Source organism: Macaca fascicularis, chromosome 4 (genome assembly GCF_037993035.2).
Source record: "Macaca fascicularis isolate 582-1 chromosome 4, T2T-MFA8v1.1".
NCBI classification, from domain to species: Eukaryota; Metazoa; Chordata; class Mammalia; order Primates; family Cercopithecidae; genus Macaca; species Macaca fascicularis.
The window spans coordinates 12,390,234-12,406,639 of record NC_088378.1 but is presented as its reverse complement, the minus strand read 5'-3'; the positions used below and the strand labels follow the sequence as shown (position 1 = coordinate 12,406,639).

Below are 16,406 nucleotides of genomic sequence, written 5' to 3'. Positions count from 1 at the left end.
GATGAATAAACAAAGTACAGGACAGAAGAAAATCAAATCTTAATTAAACTCTTTCTTTAGAAAAATAACATAAGCCATCATCAAGGAATGCATTGCAAGATGATTTACTTTATTTATAAAAGGCTGAGTTAGGGACTTTAAAAGGGTGCTTTTGATTTAAATAGAAAAATTATGAAAATTAAAACTAAATGCTTTCTGGTTATCATTCTTTTCCTTCAGAAGCTAGTTAATTTTAAATGTGCCAATGTGTATAACTTTACAACAGGAAAAAAATAGTACTTTAAATTTCATGATAACAAATCAGTAAAATAATGACTAAAAATCTGAATAAAGCTATTCTGAAGTAATTATAGGCATGGCCCAGCATACTGAGTAACTCCTTAATATTCACCCTGTTCACATACTATTTAATAAAGACATCTAAAGGATCTAATTTTTTTCAAAAGATTTTTAAACCCATTCATTTGTTATGTTAGTTTAAATTTTATACACACACACATATAAATGAGAATTTCAAAATGGAATCCATAGGAGTTGCATTTAAATTATATTATGAAGAAATGGAGGAACGAATTACATGTTCAGGCTTAAAAACTTGTTGAAAACTGCCACCTAGTCAAGAGTATGGATAGATAACATGTTGATAGAGTAGCTTCTGGGATGGGAACAATGAAGAGAAGAAATAAGCAGGATAAGCAGGATGGTTAAAGGAGATTATGAAAGAGATTCTGGAGATTAAAGTATCAGGTATCTCCAGGCAAGGAGTAGAAATGGTCCTCAATAGAGAACCTTGGGCAACGGAAGCAAAAGACAGCAGGAAGAGGTAGCATCCATAACGCTTTTAGGAGAGAAGATAGAGCTAGGTGGGGTAGAGCACACCTTAAGTCTACTACTGGAGACTGGGGTTGTAGGATCACTTGAGCTCAAATTAGAGACCAGGCTGGGCATGGTGGCTTATGCCTGTAATCCTAACACTTTGGGAGGCCAAGGCAGGAGAAAAGCTTGAGCCCAGGAGTCCAGACCAGTGCAAGCAACATAGTGAGACTGTGTCTCTAATTTTAAAAAGAAAAAAAAAAAAAGGCCAGGCGTGGTGGCTCACACCTGTAATCCCAACACTTTGTAAGGCTGAGACAGACAGATCACTTGAGATCAGGAGCTCGAGACCAGCCTGGCCAACATGGCAAAACCCATCTCTACTAACAGCACAAAAATTAGCCGGGTGTGGCAGCTCACACCTGTAATCCCAGCTACTCAGGAGGCTGAAGCACAAGAATCACGTGAACCTGGGAGACGGAAGTTGTAGTGGGTGACAGAGCGAAACTCCAATTTCCAGAGTCAAGGAAACTTATCTTTTGAGCTATTGACAGCTTTTAAGAATTAAGTAAAGTATACTCCTGTAAACAAAATTTAGAGCATAATTTTTTCTCTCTACCTGATTTCTCCAGAACTGGAAAACAGTGAGTATCTTAACTTATGGCAATAGTTATTTGCTTAAGTGCAATAATAATCTGTTTTCATTCGTAACAGGGCACAACTGGAGAAACTGGTTATTTTACCAAGGTTTTGACTGAAGTGGTGTGCTTTCCTTTAAGGAATCAAACTTGACTTACAGAGCCAATAAAAGCTCCTTTAGAAACTGGCCTCATATCTTGTCTACACAGTCCCTACACAGGGTTAGTACAGGCCCAGGAGCCCCAAGTTATCTTGGAACCTCAAGAGAAGAGGTATTTACTCAACTCATAGGTATTTGAGGGTACAAACCCATGGCTGGGCTCGGCTTTTATAAAAAAAGTCTTACCTGAGATTCCTTCTATGGAACAGAGTTCCATCAAAGCCAATTTTAAAAGCCTATATGAAAAATAATTATTTTTCCTGTACTTCATACAAATATCAGGCCAAGTATAATAAAGCAAATCGGTCTTACCATGATTTGTCTTTAGTAAAAATGGGAGACTAGAGAGAAAAATGATGTTTCAAGAACTATGGTATACCTGTTATTAAATTCTAGTCTAGGGCTGGGAGTGATGGCTCACGCCTGTAATCCCAGCACTTTGGGAGGCCAAGGTGGGCAGATCACCTGCAAGAGTTTGAGACCAGCCTGGCCAACATGGTGAAACCCTGTCTCTACCAAAAATACAAAAATTAGCAGGGCATGGTGGTGGCACCTGAAATCCCAGCTACTCAGGAGGCTGAGGCAGGAGAGTCACTTGAACCTGGGAGAGGGAGGTTGCAGTGAGCTGAGATCATGCCAATTGCACTCCAGCCTGGGCAACAGAACAAGCACATCAGCTTGGTTCCAATAGTTGCCCAGTTCATGGAAAACCTTCTAAGTTCCTTTACTTGGAATTATTTTATTTATTTTACCTGACTATTATGGAATATATTGCTACTGTACTCTTTGTGAAGGAATGCAGGATAAGCTTACTCAATGTTCTCTTAAATTGAACAGTTATTAATCTTCCAGATATCACCTTTTGTCAGAACTCAAAAGTTATGAGTGGCCCTCGCCATATCGACGCTTTCTGACTGAGCTCCTCTCTACCCTGAATACAAGAGACCCTAATAGTTAGGCAGGAATAGCATTGCCCCTATTCAGCCTCAAGAAGTTGCAGAAGATGGATCTTTGTTTCTCTTCAACCCTTAGGATTAAGGGTTTCCTTGTAAAAGGGGGTGGGGGAAATGTCAGAGGCGTTTGAACACGAGCAACTCCATTTTGAAGAAGGGCTGGGTAAAATAAGTCTGAAACTTGGTGGGCTGCATTCCCAGGAGGCTAAGGCATTATTAGTCACAGGATGAGACAGGAGGTTGGCACAAGATACAGGTCATAAAGACCTTGCTGATAAAACAACTTGCAGTAAAGAAGCCAGGCAAAACCAAGATGGTGATGAGAGTGACCTCTGGTTGGCGTCACTACTACACTCCCGCCAGCACCACGACAGTTTACAAATGCTTGGCAATGTCAGGAAGTTACCCTATATGGTCTAAAAAAAGGACCATGAATAATCCACCCCTGGTTTAGCATATAATCAAGAAATAACCATAACAATGGACAATCAGCAGCCCTTGGGGCTGCTCTGTCTATGGGGTAGCCATTCTTTCATTCTTTTACTTTCTTAATAAATTTGCTTTCACTTAAAATAAATAAATAAATAAATAAACTCCACAAAATTCAAGACCAGCCCAGGCAACAGAGTGAGGCTTGGTCTTAAAAAAAAAAACAAAGAAAGAAAACAAGTGTTGAATATACTCAGCCAGAAGCGGAATGACATTTTTTTTTTTTTTTTTGAGACTGAGTTTCAATCTTGTCGCCCAGGCTGGAGTGCAATGGAGGTGATCTCGGCTTACTGCAACCTCCACTTCCAAGGTTCAAGCAATTCTCCTGCCTTAGCCTCCCAAGTTACTGTAATTATGGGCATGTGCCACCACACCTGGCTAATTTTGTATTTTTAGTAGAGACAGGGTTTCACCATGTTGGCCAGGCTGGTCTTGAACTCCTGGCCTCAGGTGATCCACCCACCTCGGCCTCCTAAAGTGCTGGAATTACAGGCGTGAGCCACGGCGCCCAGCTCTAAATGACTTTTTTGTCAGAGAACTTCAGAGCATATCACTGCACCAGGTCCTAGGCTGAACTACCAATTTCTGGACCCTGACATCTATTATTTTTGTGGTACTTCTTGTGAAAAGACAAATCTGAAAGTAGTCATATCCTATTTAAATATTCGTCATTTACTTAAAGAGAATAAAGCTCTTGAAGTATAAAGCAGTGCTAATCTACAGTAAATCAATAATCCATTCTAGGCCTCTGAATTTTCTTTTTATCAGTTCTACTTTTGGGCACATCCTACTACACCTCCTCCTCCCTCCACCCCAGAACTACATCCAGAGTACTAGCTATGCCTAAGTAGTAAGCTATGCTATACTTTAAAAAAATAATGATCTATAAAATCCTCCATTATCATAAAGATAATCAGTCTCAGGAATAGACATGACCTTCTTTTCTAATACAATAAATATTAACAAAAATCCAAGAAACATGAAATAAGTTTCACATAAAGATATTCATCTAATTGGATAATAAAAAGTTAAGTTCAGGCCAGGCGTGGTGGCTCACACCTATAATCCCAGCACTTTGGGAGACCAAGGTGGGCGGATCACGAGGTCAGGAGATCGAGACCATCCTGGCTAACACGATGAAACCCCATCTCTACTAAAAATACAAAAAATTGGCCGGGCGCAGTGGCTCACGCCTGTAATCCTAGCACTTTGGGAGGCCGAGGCGGGTGGATCACCTGAGGTCGGGAGTTCGGGACCAGCCTGACCAACATGGAGAAACCCCGTCTCTACTAAAAATACAAAATTAGCTGGGCGTGGTGGCGCATGCCTATAATCCCAGCTACTAGGGAGGCTGAGGCAGGAGAATTGCTTGAGCCTGGGAGGCGGAGGTTGTGGTGAGCCAATATCGTGCCATTGCACTCCAGCCTGGGCAACAAGAGTGAAACTCTGCCTCCAAAAAAAAAAAAAAAAAAAAAAAAAAAAAAAAAAAAAATTAGCTGGGCGTGATGGTGTGCACCTGTAGTCCCAGCTACTCAGGAGGCTGAGGCAGAAGAATCGCTTGAACCCGGGAGGCGGAGGTTGCAGTGAGCCGAGATCACTCCACTGCACTCCAGCCTGGACAACAGTGAGATTGTATCTCAAAAAAACAAACAAACAAACAAACAAAAGCAAGTTCAGATGCTATAACCAGTGAGTGTTAAGGGAAACAGAAAATAAGTCCAAAGACTATTTTCTTAACTAGTAATATGTACTACTAATAAATTGTACCTTGGCAAGTAACATGTAAAAGAGAAACAAAATATGTATAAATGTATAAATAAATAAATAAATAATAAACTATACCAATTCATATGGCTGAGGAGGGTTAGTTCTACTCACATTAATACCTAATCGGGGGGTGGGCCTGGTGGCTCAAACCTGTAATCCCAGCACTTTGGGGGGCCAAGTTGGGCAGATCACCTGAGGTCAGGAGTTCAAGACCAGCTTGGCCAACGTGGCGAAACCCCATCTCTACTAAAAATACAAAAAAATTAGCTGGGCAGTGGTGGTGCATGCCTGTAGTCTCAGCTACTTAGGAGGCTGAGACAGGAGAATCGCTTGAACCCAGGAGCCAGAGGTTGCAGTGAGCCGAGATCACACCATCGTACTCCAGCCTGGGTGACAAGAGCGAAACTCCAACTTAAAAGAAAAGAAAAAAAAAAACAACCCCTAACAGAGAATAAACTCCTGTGTACATATACTGAAGAGATGATGGAGTTAAATATGAATCATCATTTAATACAAGCACCTAAAAATATAATATTGTGATATTGTCAGCATAATAAAAAGAAATCACAAGATGTGATCCTCATATCACCTTGCTTCTATGAAACACATTTAATTTCTAAGGTTAGCTTAAAGAAAAGGGATTTCAGATATGCTAATTTTTAGGTTTTAGAAAACCTGTGAACATTTCCCTCCCTGGCTTCTCTCCTAGTCTCCTAAGACCACTCTATAAGGCCCCCTTCTTCTGCTCACAGAATGGCAAGTTTCCTCAAGCACTAGCCCTTAGCTTTTGCTTTTGCTTTTATTTTCTCTTCTTTTTTTAGAGACAGGGTCTCATTATGTTGCCCAGGCTTGTCTCAAACTCCTGGCCTCAAGCAATCCTCCTGCTTTGGCCTCATGAGTAGCTGGGATTTCAGGCACAAGCCACAGGCTCATTTCATCCTACACATAGATTCCCGGGCTCATTCTTCTATTTTCATGGCTCCCAATACCTCATATTTTCTTTCTTAATCTCAGATCCCCAAGTGTCCTACAACTAACTAGACTTATTTACCTGGAACTATAAAAAAATGCCTCGAATTTAACAAGCCCCAAACTGAATCTCCCTCTAAAATCCTTTGGCCCTACCATTTTGTTTCATTTTTGTTTTGTTTCTTTTGATTAAATTGCCCAAACCCAGAAACCTAAATTGCTTTTTTATTTACTTTTTACTTATTATGTCACCTGCAATAGGAAACCTAAATTTACCTTCACTCCTTCCTTTCCTTGTCTCCTCTAAGTATGTCCAAGTTTTATGTTATTTTATTTTATTTTATTTTATTTATTTTATTTTATATTTTGAGACAGAGTCTTGCTCTGTCCCCTAGGCTGGAGCACAGTGGTGTGATATTGGCTCACTGCAACCTCCGCCTCCTGGATTCAAGTGATTCTCCTGCCTCAGCCTCCCAAGTAGCTGGGATTACAGGCATGCACCACCATGCCCAGCTAATTTTTGTATTTTTAGTAGAGACGAGGTTTCACCATGTTGGCCAGACTGGTCTCGAACTCCTGACCTCAGGTGATCCACCAGCCTCAGCCTCCCAAAGTGCTGGGATTACAGGCATAAGCCACTGTGCCTGGCCAAGTATGTTAATTCTATCAAAGAAGTGTCTCTGAATTCCCTCCCTCTGCTGCCCTGCTCTCCTTCACCACAGCAGTAATTCAGCCCCTAAACCACTCCCTAATACTCTATCTACTTCAACTTCCTCCTAAATAATCCCCCAGCTTCCAGTATTCTCCCATCCAGGCATTTCTGATCTGTTTTTCAGGTGGCCACAAGAACAATCACGCTAAAACAGATCTGATCACTTCTATTCCTGAGAAACTTCCACTAGTGTCCCACTGAGCTTAGACATCTTAACATACTGTAAGAAACTCTTCTCAACCAGATCAGCACACCTTTACAGCTTCATCTCTAGCTGCTCTCTCAGTGACCATAAACCAATAAGGGCCATGTACAGCTCACATCCATACTTTTGCTAGAAATAAAAAATCTGGCCAGGCGCAGTGGCTCACACCTGTAATCCCAACACTTTGGGAGGCCAAGATGGGCGGACCACCTGAGGTCAGTAGTTTGAGACCAGCCTGACCAACATGTTGAAACCCCCTCTCTACTAAAAATATGAAAATTAGTCAGGTGTGGTGGCGGACGCCTGTAATTCCAGCTACTCAGGAGGCTGAGGCAGGAGAATCACTGGAACCTGGGAGGCAGAGGTTGCAGTGAGCCGAGATCACGCCATTGCACTACAGCCTGGGTGACCGAGCAAGACTCTGTCTCAAAAAAAAAAAATCTTCCCCTCTCCAATCAGAGCTGCTTCCTCCTCTGTAGTCTTATAACACTTTAAACAGGCTTAGATCATGGTACAATGTGTTATTAATGTTCATTGTTACATTAAAAAACTATTATAAATAGCAGTTAAGTTTGTGACTCTGAAGCAAAAACACCTGGGTTTAAAATCCAAGTTGGGGGCAACCCGCTCGGGTCCCCTTCCACACTGTGGAAGCTTTATTCTTTTGCTCTTCGCAATAAATCTTGCTGCTGCTCACTTAAAAAAAAAAAAAAAGAAAAAAAAAAATCCAACTTGGGTGACCATCCCTGTTTATTCATCTATAAAATACAGACAACAATTTTTATAGGGTTTTATGAAGATTAAATTATGAAACAGAAACTGCTAGCAAAATGCCTAGAACACAGAAGGGGCTCATCAAATGCTGGCTACCATAATATCATCTGCCTTTCAAGGCTATGGGCTATTCAAGGGCTGGAACTCAAGGGCTGGAACTCAGTTTCATTCACTTTTCCTTCTTTTTTTTTTTTTTTTTTTTTTTTTTTTTGAGACAGGGTCTCATTTTGTCACCCAGCCTGGAGTGCAGTGACACCATCTCTCTCAGCTCACTGCAGCCTCGACTTCCTGGGCTCAAGTGATCCTCCCACCTCAGCCTCCCAAATAGCTGGGACTACAGGCGTGCACCACCACACCCAGCTAAGTTTTGTATGTTTTTAGAGAGGGGGTTTTACCATGTTGCCCAGGCTGGTCTCAAACTCCTTAGCTCAAGTGATCCTCCCCCCTCAGAATCCCAAAGTGCCCAGATTACAGGCGAGAGCCACCATGCCCAGCCACATTACACTGTACTAAATAGTAGACTTCAAAAGATGAAAAATGAAGATAAAATAGAAATGTAAACAATAAATTACCCCCCAAAAAAATCAGGAAAGGGCCGGGCGCAGTGGCTCACGCCTATAATCCCAGCACTTTGGGAGGCCGAGGCGGTGGATCACGAAGTCAGGAGATCAAGACCATCCTGGCTAACACAGTGAAACCCCGTCTCTACTAAAAATACAAAAAATTAGCCGGGCATGGTTGCGGGCCCCTGTGATCCCAGCTACTCGGGAGGCTGAGGCAGGAGAATGGCGTGAACGCATGAGGCAGAGCTTGCAGTGAGCCAAGATCGTACCACTGCACTCCAGCCTGGGCGACAGAGCGAGACTCCATCTCAAAAAAAATAATAAAATAAATAAAAAATAAAATCAGGAAAGGGATAGAAAATAGATTTGTAAATCAGACTCCGAATACTGAACAAAATTTCAACTAAAATTTTCCCTTTATTTAAAGATGGGGGCAGGGCGCTGTGGCTCACGCCTATAATCCCAGCACTTTGGGGGACTGAGGCTGGTGGATCACCTGAGGTCAGGAGTTTGAAACCAGCCTGGCCAACATGATGAAACCCCGTCTCTACTAAAAATACAAAAATTTGCCAGTGGTGGTGGACATCTGTGATCTGAGGCGTCCACCCAGGCTGAGGCAGGGAGAATTGCTTGAATCCAGGAGGTGGAGGTTGCAGTGAGCCGAGATCATGCCACTGCACTCCAGTCTAGGAGACAGAGCAAGGCTTCATCTAAAAAAAAAATATATATATATATATACAAAATAAAAATAAAGAGGGGAAGGGAGCATCCTTAGATACAATTAAATGGACCTCTAACCTAACTGCATTTTCATCTAATCGTCACACCCAGAACTGGCTAAATTTTGTATATTCCAGAAAATATGAGTACAGATTAATAGCACAGCCTTTACTTGAATTCAGAAGTTCTGACACTTACTAGCCATATATCTTCAGCAACCTTGGATTCGTGATCTCCAAATAAGGATAATGAGGAATAATAAGATAACGTATGCAGAAAGTACTTAGCATATTGTATGACACAGAATAAGCATTCCGTGAATTTTATATGTTATAATGATGGTCCTTAAATCTTAATGTTCATAAATCATGGTATATACATAGAATGGAATACTATTTTTAAAACTTAAAACACAAGGCAGTTCTATTAATATGAAATTGATATGGTATTGATATGGAATGATCTCCAAGCTACTAAATTTAAAAAGAAATTAACAATTAACAGAATTAACTGCTGTATACACAAAATAATGTGTACACCATGTTACTACTTCTATTTTTTTAAAACGGTTAGCTCTATATGTATATGCTTGTACATACGCAGAATGTATCTGGAAGAATACATAAGAAACTAGTATCAGAGATTGCCTCTGAGGAGAAAAACTAAGCAGCTAAGGGATAGGGATAGAAGAAAGCCTTACATTTTGCCATATTCCTTCTTGCACCTGTTGAAATTTATACTATTTGCTTTTATTGACTACCAAAAACGAAAAATAAAATTCATATTATAATCCACAGCTTACACTACCAGAATATTCCATTATACATTTATTTATTTATTTATTTATAATGACTACTCCAGCAGATCAGGGCTACCCCCTAGGCAGTGTGTGGAGCCTATTCCATTATACTAAGTGCATTATGCTAATCTTTCGATAAAAACGTAAGGTGATGTAATCAAAGTTCTAGTATTAATTTCAACTGCATTGATGATAAGGGTCAAAGATTGTCATATTTTTAGCTAAATTAATCAATAAGAATCTATTTATTAAGGTATATACTTTATTAAGGTCATCAATCTATTAAGGTATATTACAGGGGTTGCTTGAATTTGAGAAAAAGGAAAACAAGTATGTGGATCAGGGAGACAATGAGAATAATTTCATTCATTCATTCAAAAATCATATTTGCATATCAGGTACCACTCATTGCGCTAAGTGCTTAGGAAACAATGACACAATGTCCTTGCCTTTGAAAAACGTGCAGTTTTGTGCGAGTATAGGAATAGAGCAGTAAAACTGGCACTCTTGACTTGGTTACTCAGAATATACATTCATTCATTCACGAACATATAACTGAATGAAGGAAGCCAGGGAGAAGGAAAGCCCGGTGACAAAATAATTCCACTGAAGCCTCTAGTGACTTTAAAAGAACACCAAGAATCGATCCCTAAATCTGAGAATGCGTGTGGACCTTCTTTCCCAGAATCACGAGAGACAGCAGGGCCTGCAGAGGTCCCAGGCGCGGCTCTTCCTCCAGTGCCCGTAAGTCACCAGCCCCGAGAGCTTGGAAAACGCAGAGGGTAGGGGTCCCCAGGCCCCAACCCCACACCTGCATCACTGCAAGTCAGGCACTCCCACTGGGCTCAGCTCTCTAAATGTCCCGGAGGGAAGACACTCTGAGTCGACCTCTGACCCTCAAAATGAAAGTCACTCAGAGTTATTTCCCTCAGTGCTCAGGGCTCATTCACAGACAGTATAAAAGGTCAAGAGAAATGGAAACACCTCTCGAGGAGCCCTTAGCTTCGTGAAAGCAGGAGACACCTGGGGTAGATCGGACAGGGAGGGTGACCCCAGAGCCTTCTCCAGTCATATGCAGTCGGCTCGGACTACTCATGGCACAGTCACTGACCTTTCCAAAGGGGCTTCCCAGGGGCGGTGGCCAGAGGAGCGAGAGCGGCGGCCCGGGCCCCGCACCCAACACATCTCCCTCTCAGCGGGCTCTGTGTTAAGGGGCGCAAGGTAACCAAGAGCGACCAGGAGGCCGCCATCTTGAACTCCGTACGAGGAGAGGAAGAGGAAAACTTTATTGAAACCCAAGAGAGACGGTGGCAAAGTCAAATCTCGCCGTGCACGCTGAAGGCTCCACCCGACAGAACCAAGGGATCAGTTAGGGAACGTGACCTCCAGTAGCCAGATGGGCGGGCTGCACTCCCGTGCCCTCCCGTCCTTCCGGACGCTGCCAGCCGGGACTACGACTCCCAGCATGCAGTGGGGCGGGGCGGAACGGAACGAAACGGAACGGGCAGCTCCAGCCCGGGCAGCCGCAGGGAGGGTGATTCTCCGCTCGGCGCTGGCAGCCTAGGAACCCGAAGTTTTCAAGGAATTGGGAAGTGATTATGACGGGTGGGCAGGTAACCACTCTTGAGCCTTTTAAGTTAGCTCACATGACCGAGATTCCGAAACCTGAATAAAATGGAGGTGACCCAGTGGGCCCTCGGGTTTTAACGCAATAGTGATGTCACTTCGTCACACCTCCCTAAATGGTAGGCCCATTTTTTATTTTACCTCCAGCGTCCAGCTCATCTTTGACGAGTACCTGAAATGTGTGCGTACCGTTTTCCCTTTTCGTATTTGAGTAATCTAAATGGTACGCACTCAAATGTTTTGAAAGAATGTGTAAGTGGCATGGGAAAGCCAAGGGCCTAAGAAGGACTGTTGGTGGACTGAGAAGTCATGGGACAGTGTATCCGAAGGGTAACTTCTCATTGATCAGCCCTAATTTGATTAAACAATACATGCTTTGAGATACTATAATAAGCGAATTAGGAGTACAAATTGCTCTCCAGAAGAGGCTGGCAATCCAGTAAGCGAGATGAATTCCAGAAAAGATAATACAGGCCAGGCTAGGTGGCTCATGCCTGGGAAGCCAAGGCAGGAGAACTGCTTGAGCCTGGGAGTTTGACACTAGTCTGGGCAACATAGCGAGATCCTGTCTCTGCAAAAAATACAAAAATTAACTGGGCATGGTGCCTGCGCCCTGTCGTCCTAGTTACCAGGGAGGCCGAGGTGGGGTTGCGTCCCGGAGGTGGAGGCTGCAGTGAGCTGGGATTGTGCCACTGCACTCCTGCCTGGGAGACAGAGTGAGTCCCTTCTCAAAAAAAAAAAAAGAAAGAAAGAAAGCCGGGCGCCGTGGCTCACGCCTGTAATCCCAGCACTTTGGGAGGCCGAGGCGGGCGGATCACAAGGTCAGGAAATCGAGACCACGGTGAAACCCCGTCTCTACTAAAAATACAAAAAATTAGCCGGGCGTGGTGGCGGCGCCTGTAGCCCCAGCTACTCCGGAGGCTGAGGCAGGAGAATGGCGGGAAGCCGGGAGGCGGAGCCTGCAGTGAGCCGAGATCGCGCCACCGCACTCCAACCTGGGTGACAGAGCCAGACTCCGTCTCAAAAAAAAAAAGAAAAGAAAAGGCCGGGCGCAGTGGCTCACGCCTGTAATCCTAGCATTTTAGGAGGCTGAGGCAGGCGTATCAACTGAGGTCAGGAGTTCAAGACCAGCCTGGCCAACATGGTGAAACTCCGTCCCTACTAAAATACAAAAATTAGCCGGCATGATGGCGGTGCCTGTAATCCCAGCTACTTGGGAGGCTGAGGCAAGGAGAATCGCTTGAATCCGGGAGAGGGTGGCTGCAATGAGTCGAGATCGCGCCACTGCACTCCAGCCTGGGCGGCTGAGCGAGACTCTGTCTCAAAAAAAGAAAGAAAAAGAAAAGAGAAGAGGAGGGTAGGGAAAGGGGGAGGGGAGTGGGAGGGAGCAAAATAAAAAGGTTTTTAAAATAAATTTTTAAAAAAGATAATTCAGTGTTGTGGAATCAATGAGAGAGCAATTTGGCTAGTAAATCAAAAAGGACTTCTAAAAGCTCAACTTTTTTTTTTTTTTTTTTTTTAAAGAGAAGTGGCCTCACTATGTTGCCCAGGCCCAAGTGCTGTGGCTATTCACAGACTCCATCATTGTCCATAGCAGCCTTGAACACCTGAACTTACATGATCCTCCTGCTTCAGCCTCCCCAGTAGCTGGGACTACAGGTGCCAACTACCATCCCAAGCTTTAAACGCTTTTTTTTTTTTTTTTTTAATTTTTAAAAACATGGAATACTTCACGAATTTGTGTGTCATCCTTGCACAGAGTTCGTGCTCATCTTCTCTGTATGGTTCCAATTTTAGTATATGTGCTGCCAAAGCAAGCACTACAAGCTTAACTTTTAAGAGATAAAGACCTTCCAAGAACAGGGAATAGAGTGAAATAAGGCAGGCAAGAAAGTCTGGAGTATAGGAAGGAGAAAGTTCAGTTGTGTGAAAACAAATGAAAAGACTACACTAAGAAGAATTCCAGGAAGTCAGGCAGTTAATCCACACTAGAAGAGGAATTCCAAAGAAACAAGAAAGAGAAACTGTAGCATGGCCTAATAATTTAGAGACGTTTCTACCAACTTGGTCAAATCATTTATAGAAAAAATTATTTTGATTGTATCTGTCAAAATAAGCCAATTTACACTGACTATTTATCTTCTATCTGTAATTCCACGACCTGGCATGACAAACTGTTCTTCCATACTGTGGTGATTTTTTTTTTATTTTGTTGCTAATTTTTGGTGTGACACTTTATGAAAGACCTTTTGAAAAATCTGATTGTTTCTCCCTTGACTTGAATATGCATTTATCACACTCAAAAGACTTTCAGAGAGTATTTAGATTTCATTATGTTTGCCCGAAAAATCACTTGCCTTGGCCAATGAAATTATCCTTTATTAGAAATTCCAACAGCTTAATTATTATGGAGGTAATATAAGCACTCATGGATAATTTAATGCCAAAGAAGACCTACAGGAAATTTTCACATGGTTGTGCAAGTAGACAGAAACATAGGAAATCAACTTTATTTTATACAAATGTAAGCTAATTTAGAGGGAAATAACTTAGATTAACTTAATAACTTAGATTGTAATTGATGTATTCGATTATATTATAATTGATGTAGTCAAGAGAATGACCAGAAGACTAAGTAGCCATTGTAAACCATTTTATTAAAACATTAATCCTGCTGTTCCTGCAATTCCTAAAACAAATTAAACAAAATAGCCTGAAAAAATTTTTGAACATTGTCAGGAAAACTATTTGAAATAAGTCATAAAATTATGAGGTCTTTTCTTGTCCTTATTTAAAAAATCTTCCTAGAGAAAATGGCAAGTAGCTCTGGCATCTAATATTAAGGATAAAACCAAATTAAAAGAGTCAGAGAAGGACAAATACAATGAAAGAAATGAGAAAATAAGAAAGAAAGTGGTCAATAGAAAACACACTGAGTCAGGAGATATATTTGAGCTCTGATTTTGTCACTAATTCAAGTTCTCTTTGTTTTTCTTTTCTTTTTTTTTGTTTTTTTTTTTTTGAGGCAGGGTCTTGCTCTGCCACCCAGGCTGGAGTGCAGTGGTAGGATCTCGGCTCACTGCAGCCTTCACCTCTCTGCTTTAAAAGGGCAATCCTCTCACCTCAGTGTCCCGAGTAGCTAGGACCACAGGCATGTGCCACCATGCCCGGATAAAATTTTCACATTTTTTTTAAAGACAGTGTCTCCCTATATTTCCCAGGCCCCTCAAATGTTCCTTCCGCCTCAGCCTCCCAGTATGCTGAGGATACAGGCTTGAGCCACCACGCCCAGCCTGTTTTTCTTATCCATAAAATTAGGCTGGTTTCTGTATTAGCTATCTCACAGGCTTTGTGAGAATTAAATGAGATAATATATACAGTATACACCAACTGTTAATCAGAAATGATTGTAAATAGATATTGAGAAGAATAATGTCAAAACCTAAAATAAGGAACAGGCCCAGCACCATGGCTCATGCCTATAATTCCAGCACTTTGAGAGGCCGAGGTGGGAGCATCACTTGAGGCCAGCCAGCCTGAGAAACATAGCGAGACTGCATCTCTATTGACTGATTGATTGAGACAGGGTTTCACTGCAGCTTCTTGTCTTCCAGGCTCAGGTGATCCTCCCACCCCAGCCTCCCTGGTAGCTGGGACTATAGGTACACACCACCATGCCCGGCTAATTGTTTTGGTATTATTAGAGAGAATTTTGCCATATTGCCAAGGCTGATAAACTCCTGGGCTCAAGTGATCCGCCTGCCTTGGCCTCCCGAGGTCCTGGGATTACAGGTGTGAGCCACCTTGCCTGGCCAAAAATTTTTTTTAATAAAATAAAATAAGGGCATGCCTAGGACAACATAGATTCATGATATCCAAGAATCATAGAAATAAGGAATGCACTCTAACCTTGAAAATGGTGCAAACAAAATTTTTTTTGAGGGAGGGTCTCACTCTTGCCCAGGCTGGAGTGCAGTAGCGTGATCTCAGCTCACTGCAACCTCTGCCTCCTGGGCTCAAAAAATCCTCCCACCTCTGCCTGCTGAGTAGCTGAAACTTCACGCATGCCTCACAAAGTCCTGGGATTACAGGTGTGAGCCACTGTGCCCAGAAGAAATTTTTAAGTAGAAGAAAGTGCTACAGAACATCAAGTAGCAAATTTATAAAACTCATTAAAGGAAAAGAAAAATATTTTTCAAGTAGGATGTAAATAAATGAGATGGTAATCCTAAATAAATGTGGGTGATTGGGATTTTCCATTTCCAGGTTCGTGAGGTTGCCATTTTAGAGGATGCCACTGGGCCATTGACAGAGACAGACTGCAGATGGAATAGGCCATTGGCATGAAGCAGCCAAAGTACCATTTCCTCATACTATTGTTGTTCCTCTTCTTATAGCCACCTCCTTAGGGAGGAAAGGACCTAGTAATTGATTCCCACTTCCACCACTTCGTCCATAGCCTTCTTCATCTCAGTAGATGGCAACACTGGCCTTCCAGTAGGTCAAGCCATTTATCACAGGAATCATCCTCTGCTTTCCCCATTCACTCTCACCTTACAGCCAATCCTTCAGTGAATTTTGTCGGCCTTGTCTTCAAAATTATCCAGAATTCCATCATGTTTCACTGCCAGTACTGCTACCACCAGCCCCGATCCAAGTCACTATCATCTCCCTCCTGGATTATTGCAGTTGCCTTGTCACTGGTCTCCTTGCTTTCACTCTCAACCCGTACAGTTTGTTCTCCACACAGTGGAATTGTCTTTGCAAAAATTAAAACTGTGAGAAAATTATGACAGTGAAAGAGATCTGACTGACTTGATCTTGCTTCTAACCTCCAAGCTGTCCTTGTTCATTTCTGGGTGAAGGCTGAACTAACTTTGGGAGGAATTTAGTTTATAGTTTAACTTTGAAAGATGATAGCCCTTTCCCAAAACAAACCCTCTTCTTGCCTGGGGACCAGACTACCTTTGTAGGACTAACAGATTAGCCACAAGATTAGAAATTATGGTTTAGGAGTCATGCAGTTAGAGGCCACATGATTCTAAACCTCCCCAATTGCTCCTAGGGATAACATCACTATTGTAAAACCTAAGATTGATGCTGGAGATATTTTTCAGACCCTGATGGATTAGCTGGTGCCACCTAGATCGATAAACTGGCTCATCTGGTCTTGTGGTCCCCACCCAGGAACTGACTGAGCACAGGAGGACAGCTTTG

General features: G+C 42.4%; 1 protein-coding gene and 1 non-coding gene across 13 annotated transcripts in view; both read right to left on the bottom strand.

The window, feature by feature from the left end:
- Positions 1–10,827, bottom strand: part of AFG1L (AFG1 like ATPase) — a 218,242-nt gene extending 207,415 nt beyond the window's left edge. For all 12 annotated transcript variants that reach the window (XR_012433334.1, XR_012433331.1, XR_012433333.1 and 9 more), the window contains exon 1: positions 10,675–10,827. Coding sequence is in view for 5 of the 12 variants with exons in the window: in XM_005551531.5 (XP_005551588.3) it covers positions 10,675–10,813 (139 nt within the window). In the remaining 7 variants the exon portion in view is untranslated. The remainder of the gene's footprint in view (positions 1–10,674) is intronic.
- A 2,076-nt stretch (positions 10,828–12,903) lies between these two features.
- Positions 12,904–13,010, bottom strand: LOC123573132 (U6 spliceosomal RNA). Its single transcript, XR_006697881.1, has one exon. It is a non-coding gene; the product is annotated as a U6 spliceosomal RNA (small nuclear RNA).
- Positions 13,011–16,406: the final 3,396 nt, after the last annotated feature.